Here is an 18,649-nt window from a genome sequence, read left to right as displayed (position 1 = left end):
TTCAATGTGATTATGACTATAAATTGCACTGTCCCTTTAAATGTTCAAGTACTCACTGTTTTCTTAAAGTGTGTAAGCCCTATCCTCAATTAAGGAAATTCGCAAGGAATGGAAAATGTTCCAAATTATACAAACCTACTATTATAAATGAATCTTAGACACAAAGGAAAATATCAATATATTACATTACCCCAACTAAAAAAAACTGCATCAAAAATAAAACAAAGCCAAAACAATAGGTATGTAGTATTCTTGGTTAGAAATATTTTAGCAAAAATATGGCAACTAGTGGATTACAAGCCATTTCACTGAATAAAGGAGTCTATAATAAACTTGGTTCTCTTGGGAGGAAAACATATTTCCCCACATCCCTGTGACAATAAGATGCAAATCTATAAAAACTGGTAGAACATTAATAAAAGATACAAACAATATCAATACAGTACTGAAGAATAGTTGAGACAGTTTTTCGTAAATAAAATGCTTTAAAATGTTTCTCATTATTGGAGTTAAAAATCAAAGGCTAGAGGGTCCACTGGATGTCACTGAAGTCCCCAGGGTCTCCCAGGCCCCCCTCTGCTTCTAAGTAATTCATAAATGCAGCCATGGCTGTGTCATCATTGTCACACAGGGTATCGAAATCCAACTGTGCACCATCACCTATGAATTAAAATACAGGCCTGTGTAAGTAAAGGTGATCAAGAAAGTCACATGTTTCACACATTTAGAGGTTAAAGAATGATTGTGATTAAAAAAATGGCAAAGCAAGGCTAGAAAACCATAAAATGTGTTTTTGAAGGCAAAGTATGTATCTTAAGCTGCAGACGGCTGATATACTTTTAAATGGGTTACCTAGTTTTACAACAATCTGCCAGATAAATTGCACCTAATTCATCTGTTACAGAGAAGTAAGCTAGTCTATGAGTTTTCTAATAGGAAATTACATTGCTAAAGGGTACAGACTCTCAGAGAGCTGGAAGGAAGCTAGGAGATTTAGTGTGTGTGTGTGTGTGTGTGTGTGTGTGTGTGTGTAAATCCTGGAAGGAGAAAATGTAATCTGCTTGTGAAAGAACACTATCTGTTTCATACTGAAATGAGAAGCCTAAGACAAAAGCATTTTCTAAAACTTTGGAATTTTCTTACAAAAGGGAGGTAAATCAGATTTTTATCAAAAAAGGAAATAAGTAGGAACCATGGAGATGATAACTAATTTACAGATAAGAGGTTCTAGAAATTAGGGTTAAAATGCAGATAAAGACTAACCGAAGGTTTGCATATATGTGTCAAAGAACAATGGAACTTCAGATAATAAATATATGACTCTCTGTGTGTTTAAAGTGGATATCCAAATTCCTTCAAGACCTTTGATTCTCATTAGTGTATGCTTTAGCAGAGCAATGTCAGTCATGGAGGATATGAAACTATATACAATAGTTTGAATTGTCCACTAAAATTCATGCGTTGGAAACTTAATCCCCAACACAATGGTGTTGATAAGTGAGGCCTGATACAAGGGGATTAGGTCATGAGGCCTTTGCGCTCATGAATGGACTGTCATCATCGTGGGAGTTGGTTAGTTATCTCAAGAGTGGGTTTGTTATAAAAGTGAGTTTTCCCACATCTTGCTTTCTTGCTCTTACGCTCTCTTGCCCTTCTAACTTCCACCATGGGAAGATGAGGCATGAAGGTCCTCATAAGATGCCTGCACTACACTCTTGGACTTCCCAGTCCCCAGAACTGTGAGCCAAATAATTTCTGTTTATTACAAATTACTCCATCTGTGGTATTCTGTTACAGCAGCATAAAACAGACTAAAATACCACATCACTCAATTTACTTATCTGGACTTTGCATAAACATTGTTAAAATGAATGATTACATCTTAAACTTTTTTGACTTCTATCCTTTATGAATTCTTGGTAATTCTTGAGAATGGACCTTTTTTTTTTTTTTTGAGATGGAGTCTCACTCTGTCGCTCAGGCTGGAGTGCAGTGGCACGATCTTGGCTCACTGCAAGCTCCGCCTCCCAGGTTCACGCCATTCTCCCGCCTCAGCCTTCCAAGCAGCGGGGACCACAGGTGCCCGCCACCATGCCCGGCCAATTTTTTGCATTTTTAGTAGCGACAAGGTTTCACCGTGTTAGCCAGGATGGTCTCGATCTCCTGACCTCGTGATCTGCCTGCCTCGGCCTCCCAAAGTGCTGGGATTACAGGCATAAGCCACCATGCCTGGCCAACGGTAGCATCCATTTTAAGATTGAGTACAATTATTATTATTTAGAATTTTGAATTAAAAAATATTTATTTATTTATTTACTTATTTTTTTGAGACGAACTCACTCTGTCATCCAGGCTAGTAGCTAGGACTATAGACATGAGCCATCATGCCTAGCTAATTAAAACAATTTTTTTTTCAGTAGAGATGGTTTGTTGCTATGTGTGCCAGGCTGGTTTGAACTTTTGGCCTCAAGCTAATCCTCCGGCCTTGGGCTCCCAAAGTGCTGGGATTACAGGTGTGAGCCAATGTGCTCAACTGAAAAAACCTTAGTTTTAAAAACTGTCTGCTTCTCTTGAAATTTCCTGTGCCTGAAAACACAGTGATTAAGAAGGGGGTTTTAATAATGAAAATGGTCAGCAGTTCCCAAAGAAAACTTACTGAGGAGTGGCTCATGGCTGTGGACAGCAACAGTACTCTGGTTTTGCCTGGTAGCCTCTAGCTCTCCCATTTCAGAAGGACTTGGTGGAAACAACTCCTTATTCGACATCTGAAAAGACAGCCAGAGTAATAAACAGTGAGGTTCCTACTAGAATAAGGATAAATACTCTATTTATTTATTTATTTATTTATTTTTACTTTTTATTTTTTTTGAGATGGAGACTCGCTGTGTCACCCAGGCTGGAGTGCAGTGGCATGATCTCGGCTCATTGCAACATCCACCTCCCGGGTTCAAGCGATTCTCCTGCCTCAGCCTCCTGACTAGCTGGGATTACAGGCATGTGTCACCACGCCTGGCTAATTTGGCTAATTTTTTGTATTTTTAGTAGAGACGGGGTTTCACCATGTTAGCCAGGATCTCCTGACCTCGTGATCCGCCCACCTTGGCCTCCCAAAGTGCTGGGATTACAGGTGTGAGCCACTGTGCCAGGCCAAGATAAATACTTTTTAGCAGTTATCAGACATGGGCCAGCCGCCAGTGCCACAACTACCACCATCAGTATGGAAGCTTGCTTTTCCCGAGTACCATATGCCAAGCTCTCCACCTGCATCATCTCCTCTCACTTCTCAGATACTGTGAGGCAGCTATATTACACATCAATCTGAGGCCTACAGATGGCACCTTGCCCAAGGTGCTGAAGCCATGATTCTAACTCAAGTCTACCTGACTCCAAAGCCTGCGTTCTTAAGAGCCATAACTGAAGGTGCATACGTAAGGAATAGTTTTGGATGAACAAGAAAAAGTTCATGACCACAAATGCTTCAGGTCAAAGTTTATTTCTGTGTTTACAAAATGATGGCAAAACTATACCTCATAGAAAACTACTATGGGAAATACTGCTTTGGAGTGGGAAACACTAAACCAAATGCTGTTCCTGAAAAGTTCTTATGCTGTTATATAGTTACAGGCCAAACAATCTAATAATCCATGTAGCTCATAAAATAGGAAATCATTTGCCTATATTGTCTTATTAAGTTGACATACTTTATCTATAGAATGCCTACATAATGTACACTACTTAGACATTTTTACTACCACACAAATCTGTTTCTCGCATACTACCTCGCACAAAATGGATACCCAATAAACATGTGCTAACTGTATGAGTAAATGAATAAATAATAAAGCAGAAGACATGATATTTGTGTAAAAAGACATGACATTGACATTTTCGTTTTTGCTTTTAGACAGTTGCAGTCTGCCAGTCAGGCTAGTGCAGTGGTGTGATCATAGCTCACTTCAGCCTCAAACTTCCAGACTCAAGTGATCCTCCTGCCTCAGCCTCCTGCAGTAGCTGGGATTACAGGTATGGGCCACCATTACTGGCTAGTATTTTTAAAAATCTTTTTTAGAAAGGAGGTCTCACTATATTGCCCAGGCTGGTCTTGAACTCCTGGCCTCAAGTGATCTTCCTGCCTCAGCCTCCTGAGTAGCTGGAATTATAGGCACAGCCACCATGCCTGGCTCTGATATTTGTATTTTTAAGTTTCTGTTTGTCCCTGGTCAGATAAAATTTCTCTTTTCTCCTGTAGTCTGACACTGCTTGATTTACATATCTGCTTTAGAGCTTTTTGTTGTCTGTGCTAAATTAGAATTATATTGTATTTTAGTCTTCCAGATAGCACTAGGTTTAGTAATTTTTGTATATACAATAATGCATTTCAAATAGCTAGTATTTGTTCAACTGAATTAAGTAGTATGTGGTATTTATCTCGTGGCTTATATTATTTAAACTTTTTTTTTCAAACCTCAAGGAGTAGCTTTAATCTACTAAATTGGAACCTATTACAATAACAATAATAAGAGCTACCATTTATTGAGCACTTACTGTGTGTTAGGCACTGTTGTAACAGTTTTTGTTTATGTATTTAAGCTCTTAATTCTCACAATCCTCTAGGAGATCAATGATATTCTTATTCCTACTTTACGAATGAGAAAATTGAGGTACAGAGAGTTTAAGTAAAAGCCTAAGGTTACGTCCCAGTAAGTGTCATAACTGGGACTCAGATACTATGTTCACAGCAACTTCACTCTTTACTATGCAACAAAGCCACTTAAAAATCACTGAGTGACCAAAATGTTTTTTTTTTTTTTTTTTTTTTGACAGAATGACTTCTTTTCTTAAAAGAAATAATCAACAAGGGGCAAATTTTATTGTTCATTTATTTCATGAATATTATCATTTACAAGTATACTTACATTCCTGCAGTTCACAGTGTTAGTATCTTTCATTAAATCTGTTGGACTCGAATCATCAAGGTATGAAGAAGACTGTAACCTTTAAAAAGTGATACATAAAACATTTTTAATTTTTACATATTTTAGAAGGAAATGTTCTCCTCTAAATACATAATAATCTACTGATAAAAATACAGTGAGGAACTTGAAACTGAGTATCATAGCAGGTTTCACAATCAGACTGACTTTCTAGGTGCCAGGCTTATTTCTGACTATGGAATGCTGAAAAACACTCCATAGTAAATAGAAAAATAAAGCTCTGAAGTAAAATCTTTTGAGTAAATCATATCATCTGTCAATATAGCCTGTGTTAAAATAACAGAATAACACAGCACAGTTTAAAACAGGTGCTCATGTCAAAAATCAGCTCCTCCTCAAGATACTAAATGGCAGAACTGAGAGTAAGGAAAGATTTACTAACATTCTGGAACCCTTTTAAAGTGGAAAATGTGCCATATTTTTACTACAATAGGTCATCCTCAGGTAAAAATCAATGAAACACATACATAGAGAACAAAATGGCATAAACAGAACTTTATGTCTTTATGTGTTCCCAAGAAGGCAGTTGACGTTGAGGTGTACAATACAATGGTTTACTGTACATATACATGGTAAAACTGCTGCAGTTAAATAAATTTACATATTCATCACCTCCCACAGTTACCTGTGTGTATGTGTATGTTGACAGCACGTAAAACCTACTCTCCTAACAAATCTTCAGTATATAACATTATGAACTGTAGTTAGTTCTCATGCTGCACATTCGATCTGCAGACTTATTCATTCTACCTTAAGACCTTAAGACCTAAGACTATAAAACTATTAGGAGAAAATAGTGGAACAGCCTCATGACATTGGATTTGGCAATGATTTCTTGGTATGACATCAAAAGCACAGGCAACAAATGAAAATAAATAAATAAACTGGAGTATATAAAAATTAAAAACTTCTGTACATCAAAAAACCTGATCAACAGAGTAAAAAGGCAACCCAAAGACTGAGAGAAAATATTTGCCAATCACATATCCGCTAAGTGGTGAATATCCAGAATATGTGACCAACTCCCAACTCAACAACAGCAACAAAACAAACAACTTGATTAAATAGTGAGCAAAGGACTTGAATGCACACTTCTCCAAAGAAAATATACAAATGGCCAATAAACACGTGAAAAGGCGTCAATATCACTAATCAGTAGGAAAATGATAATGATTACCTCACTGCAGACTTGAACTCCTGGGCTCAAGTAATCCTCCCACCTCAGCCTCCCAAGTAGCTGGGACTATAGCTGTGCACCACTATGCCTCACTAATCTCTTTTTTTTTTTTTGAGATGGGGGTCTTGATATGTTGCCCAGGCTGGTCTTGAACTCCTAGCCTCACATGATCCTCTGCCTTGGCCTCCCAAAGTGCTGGGGATTACAAGCATGAGCTACTGCACCTGGCCTTTTATTGTGTCATTTTTTTTTAATGTAATAAGCCAGGTAGCCAGATGTGGTGGTGTGGACCTGTAGTCCCAGCTGCCTGGGAGGCTGAGGCAGGAGGATCGCTTGAGCACGGGTTGTCCAGACTGCAGTGAGCCATGATCGCACCACTGTACTCCAGCCTGGGGGATAGAGCAAGACCCTGCCTCAAAAGAAAATTTAAAAAAAACATAATAACTATTCTATATACTATAATGTTTAATATAGAGAGATATATAAAATTAAATACATAAGGTTTAATATAAAGCGTATTTTATTCTTTATACAATAAAACTCTTTATACATTAAGATAGTTTGTCTATTTTACTGTATGAAATCCACACATTTTCCAGTTTATAATTTCTCTTTTAACATTGTTATAATGATATAGTTACGTGTAAGGTTTTAATTTGCATACAATTAAATTTACCAAATATTTTTCTTTATAAATTCTGGATTTTGTGATGTTTAGAAAGGACTTTTCAAGTTGAGAATATAAAAATTCATACATGTATTCTTGAAAAACTTTCGTTTTATAGTTTTACTTTGAGCTCTGATTTATCTGGAATTTATTTTAGTGTAAAGAATAAAGCTGGAGTCTAGCTTTATTTTTTCCCCAAATGGTTACACGGTTATCATAATGCTCTTTAATGTTTAATTCATTTCTACCTACTGATTTAAGATGTCATTTTTAATTTTTACCATATAATAAATGTCCATGTACATTTGATGATGTTTCTGAAATATATTTTACATTGATCTATTTGTGGGTCACACCAAAATGTTTCAGTGGTCATAGCTTTATAACGTATTTTAATATCTGATAGCATTAGTCTCACTTTATTACTTTCTTATTTTTCATAAATTTCTAGATATTTTAATGTGATTAGTATAATCTGTTGGATTCCAAAAAAAAATGCATGGTGGTATTTTTTTTTTTTTTTGAGACAGGGTCTTGCTCTTTTGCCTAGACTGGAGTACAGTAGCAGGATCACAGCTGACTACAGCTTTGATGCTGCTCCACCAGCCCCTCTCCCTCCACCCCACCCCAGTGATCCTCCCACCTTAGCCTCCCAAGTAGCTGGGACTACAGGTGTGCACCACCATATCCAGCTAATTTTTTTTTTTTTTTGTAGAGATGGGGTTTTGCCATGTTGTCCAGGCTGGTCTCAAACTCCTGGATTCAAACAATCTACCTGCCTTGGCCTCCCACAGTACTAGGATTACAGGCATGAGCCACCATGCCCAGCTACACGGTGGTTATTTTGACTAGATCCATATTATATTCACAGTTTAGTTTAAGGAACAGGACATTCTTACAATTCTGTCTTCCTGTTGAAAAACAGCTTCTATCTGAAGTTATTTGAGTTATCTTTTATGTACCTTTGCGAATTTTAAAGTTTTTTTTCATGTTGGTATGAACATTTCTTGTAAAATTTATCTTTTTTGTTGCTACTATAAAGATAATATTTTTCATTATATTAAACTGGTTATCATTTGTGTATAGGAAGACTACTGATTTTTGTATATTGGTTTTATAAATATGACATTTTTACTGTTGAAAATATTTGCAGCAATAAAACATTACCTCTGTAAATCCAGAATTTCATTTGCAATATCTGTTCCAATACTACCAGCACCAAGTACTGTTCCAGCAGACATTCCAGGTACACTCATACAAGACTGTCGAGAGGATTCTAAGTAACAGCAAAAGGAGACATTCAATTAAGGACTTTTTCTTTCTTTCAATTCAAATAATTTCACAGTTCTCTCCTTAAAAGAAATAGACTAGCTGCATCCAAAAATGTTAGAAAACACTTATCATTGCATTACAAATGTAATTCATGATGCTCTTTGAATCAAATGTGTAGAAAGTCACTGAGGGCACAATCGTGACTTGTAACCCTTGAGTCCAGTCTCTTCCCACTTTAACTTCCACAGCAATACTACTTCAACGTTACCTAAGATTTTTATTTTTACAAATAATACATTAATATATTCCTGTGGTGAAAAACTAACACAGATAAGCAAAAACTCCCCCTAATACTTTTCATTAATTTGTCCAATTGACAAGGAACAATGTTAGCTGTTAGGGCTGAATAATGGATAAAACATCATTCCTGCTCTTAAAGAACTCAGTCTACTGGAAAGCAAGTAGAATGAACAACTAACTGCAGTACAATGCAAGATCATAACAGAAATGTGAGCAAAGCACTGTGGAAATTTTGAGGGGGATATGGTGATACCTTTGGGGGTTTAAATGGGATATCTGTTTCTCATTGAACTTAGTCTCTTCTAAACCAAAGTTGGGATTCCTATAACCCAACCTGTAGAACTCCTTTTAATTTCACCTTCAAATTTTCCCCTCTCCAGGCCAGAGAAAGACAATAATAGTCTTAATAATATGTCTTAGTAATAAGTCTTCCATCATCTGAAACTAAGCTTACCTTCTGATGATTGAGAGTTACAAGGAAAAAATGATGCTTCTCCAGGCTCACTATGTCCCCTAGAATTAAAAACACCATAGATGATTTGTTTTCTAAGGTGAAGGAAACTGTTATAGCAACCACACCAAGCTCTATATATTTAATTTGTCAATTTGTGGCCCATTTATGTTTTATATACACATATTGTTAGTATCACCACCAGAAATCAAGGTCTATTAAGACATTAGTGCTAAGTATCATGGCATTTGCCAAATGCCCCATTCCCCTATAAAGTACGTGTTCTCGCAATAACAAACTCTTAGTTCATGTACTAATAATAAGTAGGCAAAGATTACTGGGATGGGTGACAGGAAAATACTGGAGGTATTAAACTTTTTTAAAAATTATTTTTCACTCAGTATTGTAGATAAGGAAACAACTGGTTCAAGGAAACCTTACAGCAATTTCAAAGAGAAACTTACAGAAATAAAGTAAGACTTAGAATGGGGCCATCCTAGTCTACTATAAAATCGGGAGAACTTGGCTCTTCCTTCAGGCTGACACAGCGACAGACCAGGGCCTGCTAAAGCAACACCTGGGCTGGATTTCTGTTCTCCCCCATGCTGGGCATGCCTACACAGACATGGTGGCACCCCAGGCTTACAAGATGTGCACGTAAAAATGACAGGGAGGACAAAACCATTTCTTACAATAATGCACAGCTGAAATCCATGTCTGCATTGTTTACTGAATGGCCATGGAAGGTAGGAAGAAAATGGTTGAATAAATGCCTTTACCCTCACTTATTATATCAAGTAAGAAGGAATATATTACAAAAATGAAAACTTTTAGCTTAATTCTGAGAACTAATGTCACTGAACAGTAAATGACTTACTCAAAAGATAAATCTCAAGTTATAATAAAAGGCCAGAGGATCATATGGTTTTAATGGTTTAGCAAGATGAGAGGAAAAAAGCAAAGAGATTCATTTGAAATCAATATAAAGGTCTTAACATAAAAATTTACTTACAAAACTAAAGTGTTGACAGATACAATATATTCCAGTTCTTTCGTCCAAGGATTTGTGAAACTAAACCATTGGCTTTTTAAAGTTACGAAAGAGCCATCTTTTGCTCTGAATTTGTAGGAATCTGTAAGTATTTTCTCCTTACTCTGTAGAACTTAATGAGAAAAGATAATTATCAGCATAACAGTCTACCACTATAAAAATCAACGTTGTGAGGAATAATTCAAATTTCAAATTTCACAGGAATGGGAAATTAAGAGTTAAAGCTGTCATTTTGAATTCCCCAAAATGTCTTCTGCTCAATGCATACCTACCTGCTTTGTGCTTGTCAGTCAAATTACTATGGTCATCTTGATGAAAATATTCATAACAAGAAGTTCCCAAAAGTTCCTGAGGCAGATATCCTAAAATTGCTGTTGCCCTGGTTTTAAAATTGAAAATAAACTTCAGAAGTGGTGAGTGTACACCCTCCCAGAAGACTGTAGGTCCACATATGGTCAGGATAGTAAAGAAGTGCACAGGGTAGGGGATGAGTGACCATGCACATCACTGGGCTCCTGTTGGCTGCCCTAGAGCCAGACTAGAGTCGCAACACAGAACAGACACCCAGGCAGGAGGCCTCCACCCAATCCAGGCTGTGCTCTTACTAGCTTTTGCCAGTAAAATCGTGGGCACAGACCATGCCCAGTTTCTGCACCACTGGCTAAGAGACATTCTTTCGAGTTTACATGTTGGCTTAAACAAATTTACTGACATGTCCATATCCTTATTTCATTTAAACTTTCTGTTCTGAAACAGCAAAAAAAAAAAAAAAAAAAAAATCTAGCAGTGCTACTAAGACACGTCTTTAATAGCTTCAAATATCCTATTGAATTCTAATCATTATAACATGTAAATGTTTACCTTTGATCTACATAGACAAATTTTCCATTCATTGCAAACCGGGTTATAAATTCAGTCGGTTTCACATGAATCTCTCCACTGTTCTGTGGAATAATATATGGCTGTAATCTTCCAATGGCCACAAGGCAGGTAAAATTACTGTTGTCTTTCTTACTGTTCCTTTCTTCTTCCATTCCAACAATATTTGGAGGCCAGCTTCTCAAGTAACCAGTGCAGTGGATAGTATAGAATTTTCTATGCTCTAATTCAAAGATTTTTCAAAAGGACATTTAGATCATTATAAATAAATCATTAAATTTCTTATATTGACATCTACAATAGTGACAATTGTGCTATAAAATGCTCTTTAAATATGCTAAAATATGAAAGGGGAATGGTATTCCATTGAAAAGATATCATCAATTTTGATTATTTCATGACTTTATTATTAATAGGTTATTTTCCTCAGGAACTAAATTGTATGTACTACATGAAAAAGCAAACAGGTTGCTTTATTTTAGTATTAACTAGGTCTATGACTTAATATATTTCCAAGTCAATTTTTTAAATTACAGTAATTTACATCTGTTGGAAAAATTAATCCTCATGCCCCCTTGCAATACTGTTTTCAGCTTATTAAGTTTTTTGGTATATTGTAACTTATATTCGAAAGTTTAAAAAGACATTTAAGTCATTATGTATGCATTCTTAAATTTCTTATGTTAGTGCTTATAATGGTTAATAGATATATAACGTTATAATAGATTATAGAAACATTTTAAAGAACACTTGGAGAAATTTATAATGAAAAGTATAAAAATAAAACAAATTTCACTTTTTAGGAAAATCCCAAGCAATTAACTCATAGGAAGAAGCTTGTCAAGCATGTCCACCAAAATAATAAAAAACTGGAAATAATCTATATGCTCAAATATCATGTTTAAGCAAACAATAAATCCAATACTGGCAGAAACGATGAGTAGGACACAGATTACGGCATGCCACAAAAGTGATTTAAAGGTTAAAAAGTAGGGGGAAAGCCTGATAAAAAATTATTTGAAACAGCTGTTTTTATGGTAAGCTTTAGAAAAGATTAGAACAATCAACGTTTTAAATTGGCACTATTTGGTAAAACTTCCACTACAATAAATCCTTTAAATTTGTGTTTAAATAGAAGACGATATGAACTGTCATATAAGATAGTAGTTAACAATAATAGCAAAGATTTAGAGACCACTTTATGTGTCACAGTCTGTTTTAAGTGCATTAAACGTATAACTCATTTAATCTTAATAGTTCTGTGGGATGTTCTAGCATCTCCATTGTCTTTGGAAACTGAGTTAATGGCAAGGTCACAGCTGGTACAGGATGGAGCTGGGGTTAAAACTCAGACTGGTTCCAGAGCCCACTTTCTAAACCACTAATGCCACACTATTTGCTGATAGTGAGTGCTCTGTCACCAAAGATGTTCAAATAGGAGTTGCCTGGGTGACAGAAGGGGAGGGGTACAAAAGTGTTCCAGTCAGAGGGAATGACCAGTGAGAACTGAGAGCGAGCGGTCAGATGCGGCTGAAGCATACGCTGCAGTGGGAAAGACTGGAAAATAAAGCAGGGAACAGAGGGCAGGCTGTAAGTCACGCATAAAACCTTGTATCCAACATCTAACAAACAGCACTCCCTTCCCAGGCCACAGATGCCCTAAATTACAAAACTCCTTATCTCTTCCGACCCAAACCCAGTCTTTATCACCTATTCCCTACCCTGTTTACTGGTGCCACGATCAACCTAGGCAGTTCAAAGAGAAATCTGGGGGTCATCTCAGGCTCTACCTCCTCCTAACAACCCAGATACCTCAAAGGAATTAAAATTGAGTAAGTATGAATAAAGGTTTTCATTCATATTAACAAAACCAGATGGCAGTTAAAAATAAAAGGGCTTATACATCAGGTTTGGCATTCCTGCAAACTTATAAATGATACTGACTAAAAATATTCCACTCTACTGAAAATAGAGACTTCAGAAAGTATATTTTTTATTTATATATGTAATCTCATCACACAGAACCTAGCTTGTTGCATTTATTTCTCTCTTACAACAGGGTTTACTATCTATATTTCCAAATCTAACTGTCCCTCAATTCTCACTGTGAATATTTATTCAGTTGGCAATTTTCTAGTTGGGATTGTGTAATTCTATCAACTGCAATTCATTTGATCAGCTATCTAAGTTTTTTTTTTTTTTTTATCCCATTTAATCCATTTCCTGTTTAGAAAAGAAAAAATACAGCTCGCTACCAGTGCAGTATTCTCAGGACAAATGGGAAATGGGTTAAAAATTCTTATCCCAATAATTCTTTAGCTCTTTATCTAAACATTGGAGTCATGAGGCCCAATCCTTGCCAAACTATTTACTTACATCAGCTCCACAGGCTAGATTCAAGTGTCATCTACTCCATGATTTCCCAAAAGTGTGTAGGGGTGAGGGGAGGGAGAAAAAGCCTGTATTACCCTAAACACTGCCTTAATTTACAGGACATCCTTTCAAAATCCTTTATGAAATATTTCCTCAACACGTTGCAGGCTAGGTCTCTCAACTTGGTGTCTTGCTGTCTTCACTTAAACTCTTGAGGAAGCAGATCCAAAACAAGGATTCAAATACAAGAAGTTAATTTGAGGGGTGGTCCCAGGAAACACTGGCAGGGAACTGGGAAGTGAGACAGGGAAGAGAAGGAAGCTAATAAAGTACCTGAAACGTGCAAGTTCCTGGAGCCACAAGCAGAACTGGCTCCAAAGACCAGAGGAAGAGGTCAGGCAGAGTCCTGGCGTTGGACACTGGAGGCCAGTGGCACACCCTGTCTGCAGTGGTGGGTGCTGGGGGGATACACCATGGGGCACTGACAGATAGCATCTGCCATACGTGCACAAGAAACAAGCGGATTCTGGGTGTACTGCTGTACTTCTTCCTCATGCACAATTATCTCACGAAGATAAATTTAAGAAACACTTAAGACGCTTGGTGGCAGTCATCCGTCCTTCATCAGCCTGCAATTTCACAAGTTCAGATACCCAAGTAATTGTCTCTCTACCTTAGAAGCTTTTTCAAAGTTTGAATCCATGACATGAAGGTTTGATTCAGGATATAAATAATTTTTTAAAACGTCATTATTTTTAAAAAATCTTTTATTATGTAAAATCTCAAACATAATGCAAAATCAGAAATAAACTTGGGTAACTCATCCTGAGAAATCCTGAGAAATGACCTTTCCATAAATCTTAAATTCAACTTTCAATTAAAATAAAAAGGGCTGCTCTCTAGTCTTCCTCTAAGTTTAAATGTAACTGACATGTCGTGGTAAAAGGGAAGAAAAACACGTTTACTAACCACAGGCTTTCATCATTAATAATGAGGGGTCTTAAAACACAGTGAATTGGCCGGGCACGGTGGCTCATGCCTATAATCCCAGCATTTTGGGAGGCCGAGGTGGGCGGATCACAAGGTCAGGAGATCAAGACTATCCTGGCTAAAATGGTGAAATCCCACCTCTACCAAAAATACAAAAAATTAGACAGGTGTGGTGGCACGTGCCTGTAATCCCAGCCACTTGGGAGGCTGAGGCACGAGAATCACTTGAACCCATGAAGCGGAGGTTGCACTGAGCTGAGATCAAGCCACTGCATTCTAGCCTGGGTGACAGAGCAAGACTCCATCTCAATAAATAAATACATACATACATACATACATCAATACATACATACATAAAACCACAGTGAATTCCTCTGGTTAATTACTATTCGAAAGAGTAATTTCAAAGCGATCATATGCAACATGTAATGTCACTTGACAGACACTCTCCTTGGTTAAAGCAGAAGACAAAATGACCCTCACCAAGGTCATCCAGGTGGCAATCAGGGTTTACATTCTTCAGTTATGTTCTCCTGGACCAGCTGTCTATAGGCAGTTCTCAAACCAGGTCCTGCAAGGACTGATTTCTGACACATTCCCTTACCATTGCTTAGGTCTGTGCCTTTGGTACAGAACTCTGTTGTGTTAAGTGAATACTTGGTTCCAGGGCTTGAGCAGATTCAAAACTCCTTTTTGAAAAGATATTTGCCTCTGTGTGCAGGCATCTGTGTGGCCCAGCCTGGCACGGGAGTGAACACCCTTGTGTGGGCAGGAACACACTCTTACAGCAGGCGCCCACTCCCTCACTGTGTGTCTGCTGTGAAAATCATCCAGAATCTCTTTCACTAAAACCTTTTGGCATCTAGGAAGCTAATGTAGTAGGTGGCATGGCATAGTGGAAAGAATACAGATTTTAAAGCCAGATTGCTGACTCTGTCACTCTCTATGTGACTTTAGAAAAATTACACAACCTTCTAAAAGTGCAGTTTCCTCGTCTGCAAGACAGGGATGCTCTGCACAGAACTGTTAGGGAGATTAAACTGGGTAATTATGCAACGTGCTTGGCATATAGTAGAATCTTAATAATTGTTCACTCACTCCTTTCTCTCTTTCATTTTCTCTTCTCTTCTTTCTGAGCTGCAAATAGCTACTATTTATTGAGTGCTTCCGAAGAGCCGAGCACTGCATGAGCCACAGGTGATCCCAACCACACTCTCAGGAGATGCTGTTATTACCCACTGTATTAGTCTGTTCAGGCTGTCATAACAAAATTCCAGACTAGGTGGCTTAAATAACAGAAATATTGTATAGGGGTCTACCCTTATAACCTTAGTTACCCTTAATTACATCTTTAAAGGCTCTAACTATGGATACAGTCACACTGAGGCCTAGAGCTTCAACATACAAACTTTGGGGGAAAACAGTTCACCCAGTCCCACCCATTTTCCATATATTAGGAGAAACTTGCCTAAGGCCACACAATTGTTAAGCAGCAGACCTGACACTAAAAAACCCTACTGAATTCAGAGCCCAGGCCCTTTCTACTCTGTCCCACAGCATGGCTGTTGGGAAGCAGAGTCTAGTGGAAGAACCCGGAACATCAGAGCGACTCAAAAATTTATTTGTTCCTTTAGTTCCTCACAGAATTCAACTACGAATTAACTCTAATTGACCATTTGCCAGATATTCTTGAAATATCTATATTTTCCCAGTAAGATTATCACGTATTTCAAAGGAAAGAAATCATTCCTCCTACTTCTATAAATCTGTAAAACTTGCAATAAAAAAATCCTTTTAGGAACCCATGGAAGGACTAAAATTTGATTAGCACATTTTCAAGAATGCTGCTTGGTTGTTTTTTTTCTTAAATATATGACTATACACATGCATTTTTGTTTGAAAATTGAATATTTAAAAGACCCGCTTCAAAATACTATAGCAGGGCTATAGAGTTCTACAGAGGACATCCCACTTTCCTTCTTGTATCTTTGCAAAGGGTTAAAAGACTGCAGATTATTAGACATCCAAGATTATCATCAGTGACTGACTTGAGCTCCCATATCTAGGAAAATCCTCCAAGAATGTATATATTTGGTCATGTGTTGTCTAGAATTTCACAAAACAATGAGAGGAAGAATTGAAGGCGACAGAAAAGAGGAGAAGCCCAGACAAGGTGGAGTCCTGCTATTGCTTTGTGACTTCTAGTTCCATATTTGAAGCCAAATTTTAAGATGCCAATTTAATTAACAGACATTTATTTTCAGAAAGGCCCAGATGCCTTTAGTTCTCAGGGCAGAGCCTTTTCAGATTTCTTTCTCATGAGAACTATGGTATAGAAAATGATCCAAGCTGGTTGCAGTCTGAGGTTGGGCTGCCATAGCAAAATAGCAGATGTGGTAGCTTCAACACCAGGCACTTATTTTCTCTCAGTTCTGGAGGCTGGAAGTCTGAGATGGAGGTGTCAGCAGGGCTGCGTTCTGGTGAGGGCTGTCTTTCTGGCTTGCAGATACCCAACAACTTGCTGTGTGCTCACATGGCCTTCCCTTGCTCACTGCATTCATGCAGAGACAAAGAGCTCTCTGATGCCTCTCCTTACAAGAACACTAATCCCATGATGAGGGCCCCATCCTCATGACCTCATCCAAACCTAATTATCTCCCAAAGGCCCAATCTCCAAATACCCTCATGTCAGGAATTAAGGCTTCAACATAGGAATTCTGGGGACACAATTCAGTCCATAGCATTTGCTAAAAACTTCTTGAGACAAAATCTAAAAAATATGTTGAAATTGCTTCCTTAGGTAAAAGAGAAAGATTTCAATGTATATTCATTCATTTAATTTATAATTGTTCCTGTGGATTTGAGAGTGGTTATGCGGTCAGTCAGGTAGGAACAAAGGACAAGAGGATCGTCACTTATGACTTCAGGAAATGTTTATTGAATGTCTATCATGGGCCAGAAACAACAGACGGAAATGCAGCTCTCATTCCAGTGAGGGAGGAAAGTATCAAAAAGTTAAGTAATTTCAATACAGTGTAGAAGAGCAGCAAATCTGAGAGAAGCTCAGGATTACTGATGTGGGTACCTGGGACGCAAGCCACCAGAGTTGAGAGGGTATTGGGGATCGCTTCCTGGAAAGAGGAGATGCCTGAGTTTTAATGTCCAGGGTCTGCAGACAGACTTGTGTGTTGTAGTCAGGCATGGTAGCTCACACCTGAAATCCTAGCCTTTTGGGAGGCTGAAGTGGGAGGAATGCTTGAAGCCAGGAGTTTGAGACCAACCAGAGCAATATAGCAAGATCCCATCTCTATAAAAAATGTTAAACTTAGAGGGATGAGGTGATACATATCTGTAGTCTTAGCTACTTGGGAGGCTGAGTTGGGAAGATCATTTGAGCCCAGGAGTTTAAGGCTGCAGTGAGCTGTGACTGTACCACTGCACAAGTGTGTTGTGTCTGTAATTGTTACAAAGTGAATAGTAACAAAAAACTGTGAAAATAATCTTTCAGTATTCAAAAACTACTATTAATTCAGCAAAGATGTCACTCGCATCACACTTTCCACTACCTACTTATTAGTTTACATGTTTCTTGGCTGTCTGTAGTATATGAGGGCCATCTCACATAAGGTCCACTACAGCAGTACTTGTCTGCCTGCTCCCTAGTGTGTCCTTTGCATTTGGCATAGTACCCGGCACATAGTAGGCACTCAATAAACTGTTCATTCACCAACATCTACTGTTGTCACACAATGATCTCAGGTGTATCCCAATCATTTTCCCCTCAGCACAGCCAATGTGCAGGGGTCTTTTTAGAAATAAGACTGTGAAAGAAGCTAGGAGAAAATACAACTTGGGGGGGAATCTTTAGCCCCATTACTGGGTATACACCCAAAGGAAAACAGATCATTCTACTGAAAAGACATATGCACTTGTATGTTCATTGCACCACTGTTCACAATAGCAAATACATGAAATCTGCCTAGGTGCCCATCCATGGTGGATTAAAGAAAAGTGGGCTACATATAAAGCATGGAATACTACACAGCCATAAAAAAGAATGAAATCATGTCCTTTGCAGCAATGTGGATAGAGCTGGAGGCTATAATCCTGAGTGAATTAATGCAAGAACAGAAAACCAAATACCACATGTCCTCACTTATAAGTAGGAGCTAAACATTGAGCATATAAGGACATAAACATGGGAACAACAGACACTGTGAACTATTGGGGGGAAGGGAGGGAAGGGCGTGAGGGTTGAAAAACTATCTACTGGGTACTATGCTCACTACCTTAGTGCAATATACCCATGCAACAAGACTGCACATGTAGTCCCTGTATCTAAAATAAATGTTGAAAAATATTTTAAAAAGAATAGTATTTTCATGAGGACTAAAACACTTACTTAGCACAGTATCTGGCACAGGGTAAGTGTTAAATAAATGAGTATTAGCAATTATCATTTTGGGTGTTTGTCAAAAAACATTCTGACCAAAAC

At 37.8% G+C, this 18,649-nt stretch overlaps 1 protein-coding gene across 5 annotated transcripts in view; it reads right to left on the bottom strand.

Annotated features, from left to right (window-relative positions):
- Positions 1-243: 243 nt before the first annotated feature.
- Positions 244-18,649, bottom strand: part of ARNTL2 (aryl hydrocarbon receptor nuclear translocator like 2) — a 69,881-nt gene continuing 51,475 nt past the window's right edge. For 3 of the 5 annotated variants that reach the window (XM_025403619.1, XM_025403618.1, XM_025403620.1), the window contains 8 exons: positions 10,774-11,014; positions 10,185-10,291; positions 9,874-10,024; positions 8,865-8,923; positions 8,006-8,114; positions 4,917-4,995; positions 2,657-2,765; positions 466-660 (listed from right to left, as the gene is read on the bottom strand). In XM_025403619.1, the coding sequence (XP_025259404.1) occupies positions 524-660; positions 2,657-2,765; positions 4,917-4,995; positions 8,006-8,114; positions 8,865-8,923; positions 9,874-10,024; positions 10,185-10,291; positions 10,774-11,014 (992 nt within the window). In that variant the 3' untranslated portion in view covers positions 466-523. Of the gene's footprint in view, positions 661-2,656; positions 2,766-4,916; positions 4,996-8,005; positions 8,115-8,864; positions 8,924-9,873; positions 10,025-10,184; positions 10,292-10,773; positions 11,015-18,649 lie in introns of all 5 variants that reach the window. The other 2 variants (XM_025403617.1, XM_025403621.1) reach the window with 2 other exon arrangements.

Source organism: Theropithecus gelada, chromosome 11 (assembly GCF_003255815.1).
Source record: "Theropithecus gelada isolate Dixy chromosome 11, Tgel_1.0, whole genome shotgun sequence".
Lineage (NCBI taxonomy): Eukaryota > Metazoa > Chordata > Mammalia > Primates > Cercopithecidae > Theropithecus > Theropithecus gelada.
This window is presented reverse-complemented; position numbering and strand designations above follow the sequence as displayed.